This window comes from Manacus vitellinus, unplaced genomic scaffold (assembly GCF_001715985.3).
Source record: "Manacus vitellinus isolate BGI_N305 unplaced genomic scaffold, ASM171598v3 scaffold_105_pilon, whole genome shotgun sequence".
NCBI lineage: Eukaryota > Metazoa > Chordata > Aves > Passeriformes > Pipridae > Manacus > Manacus vitellinus.
In genome coordinates, this window is record NW_021938824.1 from 452,274 (window position 1) to 453,758 (window position 1,485).

General features: G+C 62.8%; 1 protein-coding gene across 1 annotated transcript in view; it reads left to right on the top strand.

The window, feature by feature from the left end:
- The window catches only part of GGCX (gamma-glutamyl carboxylase), a 7,547-nt gene that overhangs the window by 1,369 nt on the left and 4,693 nt on the right, over positions 1 to 1,485 (top strand). The window contains exons 4-5 of the mRNA XM_029963937.1: positions 678 to 870; positions 1,435 to 1,480. Coding sequence (XP_029819797.1) covers positions 678 to 870; positions 1,435 to 1,480 — 239 coding nt within the window. The remainder of the gene's footprint in view (positions 1 to 677; positions 871 to 1,434; positions 1,481 to 1,485) is intronic.

Below are 1,485 nucleotides of genomic sequence, written 5' to 3' on the forward strand. Positions count from 1 at the left end.
AGGAGTGGGAAGGGAGTTGATGGGGTCGAGGTGAGGATGAGGAGGGTGATGGGGCTGGGGTCAGGGTTTGGGGGTGATGGGGCTGGGGTTTGGATGAGGATGAGGATGGTGAGGTAGGTTGATGGGGTCAGGGTGAGGATGAGGATGGTGAGGTAGGTTGATGGGGTCGGGGTGAGGATGAGGAGGGTGAGGTGGGTTGATGGGGTCGGGGTGAGGATGAGGAGGGTGACAAGGGGGCGATGGGGATGCATTGGAGATGAGGTTCAGGGTGAGGATGAGGAGGGTGTGACAGAGACAGGGGGAGGAGGAGGAGGGGGGCAGGGTGAAGATGAGAGTGTCAGAGGGATGGGTTAAGGGTGAGGATGAGGAAGGGATGGGGATGAGGATGGGCCACAGAGTCAGAGTGAAGATGAGCATGGGATGAGGAAGGCAATGGGGTGATAGGTCTGAGTTGAGGATGAGAAGTGGGACAGGGACAGGGTGAGGAAGGTAAGGGAGGCAATGGGGTGAGGATGAGGAGGGTAATGGGGTGAGGATGAGAGGGAGTGACAGGCAGGGTGAGGATGAGGAGGGTGAGGGTGTCGAAGTGAGGAAAGAGAGGATGAGGAGGGTGACGAGGTGGCAGGGTGAGGCTGAGGAGGGTGTTGGGGTGAGGCTGAGGAGGGTGTTGGGGTGAGGCTGACACTGAGGAAGGCTCTGTGGCCAGGCTGGTTCTGTCGGAGGAGCTGACCAGCCTGCTAGTGGTGCACGGGGGGGGGCTGGTGCTCGACCTCTCTGCGGGTTTCCTGCTCTTCTTCGATGCCACACGGCCCCTCGCCCTCGTCTTCGTCACCTACTTCCACTGCATGAACTCCCAGCTCTTCAGCATCGGTGAGAGGAGGGGGGCATGGCACCCCCAGTACCCCCCCAGCACCCCCAGCCAGAGCAGGGGCACCCTCCAGCCCCCAAAACACCCTGAGCCTGAGCAGGAGCACCTTCCCATCCCACAGAGCACTCCCAACCTGGGCCAAGGACCCCCCTGGGCACCCCCAACCAGGGCAGGGCCACCCCTTGGGTAGGGGCTTCCACTCACCCTATCACCCTCCTTGAGCACCCTCAGCCAGGGCAGGGACCCCCCCAAAACACCCCTGGCCTGGGCAGGGACACTCCTCAAACCCCTGTAAATCCCCCCCAGCCGTGGCAGGGGCACCCAAACACCCCTTAAACCACCCTCAACCAGGGCAAAGTTCCCCCCCCACCAACCCCCAAATCCTCCCCAGCCATGGCAGGGGCACCCGGACATCCCCTAAATCAGCCCCATCCTGGGCACCCAGACATGCCCAGAGCACTCTGACAGGGCAGGAACCCCCTCACCCCCCTGTCCCCACAGCTCCCTCGAGGTCCCTCAGTGCCCCCCGGGTGCAAGAGGTCCCTAAATGTCCCCCCTGTCCCCAGGGATGTTCTCCTACACCATGCTGGCCACCAACGGCCTGTTCTGCCGGCCCG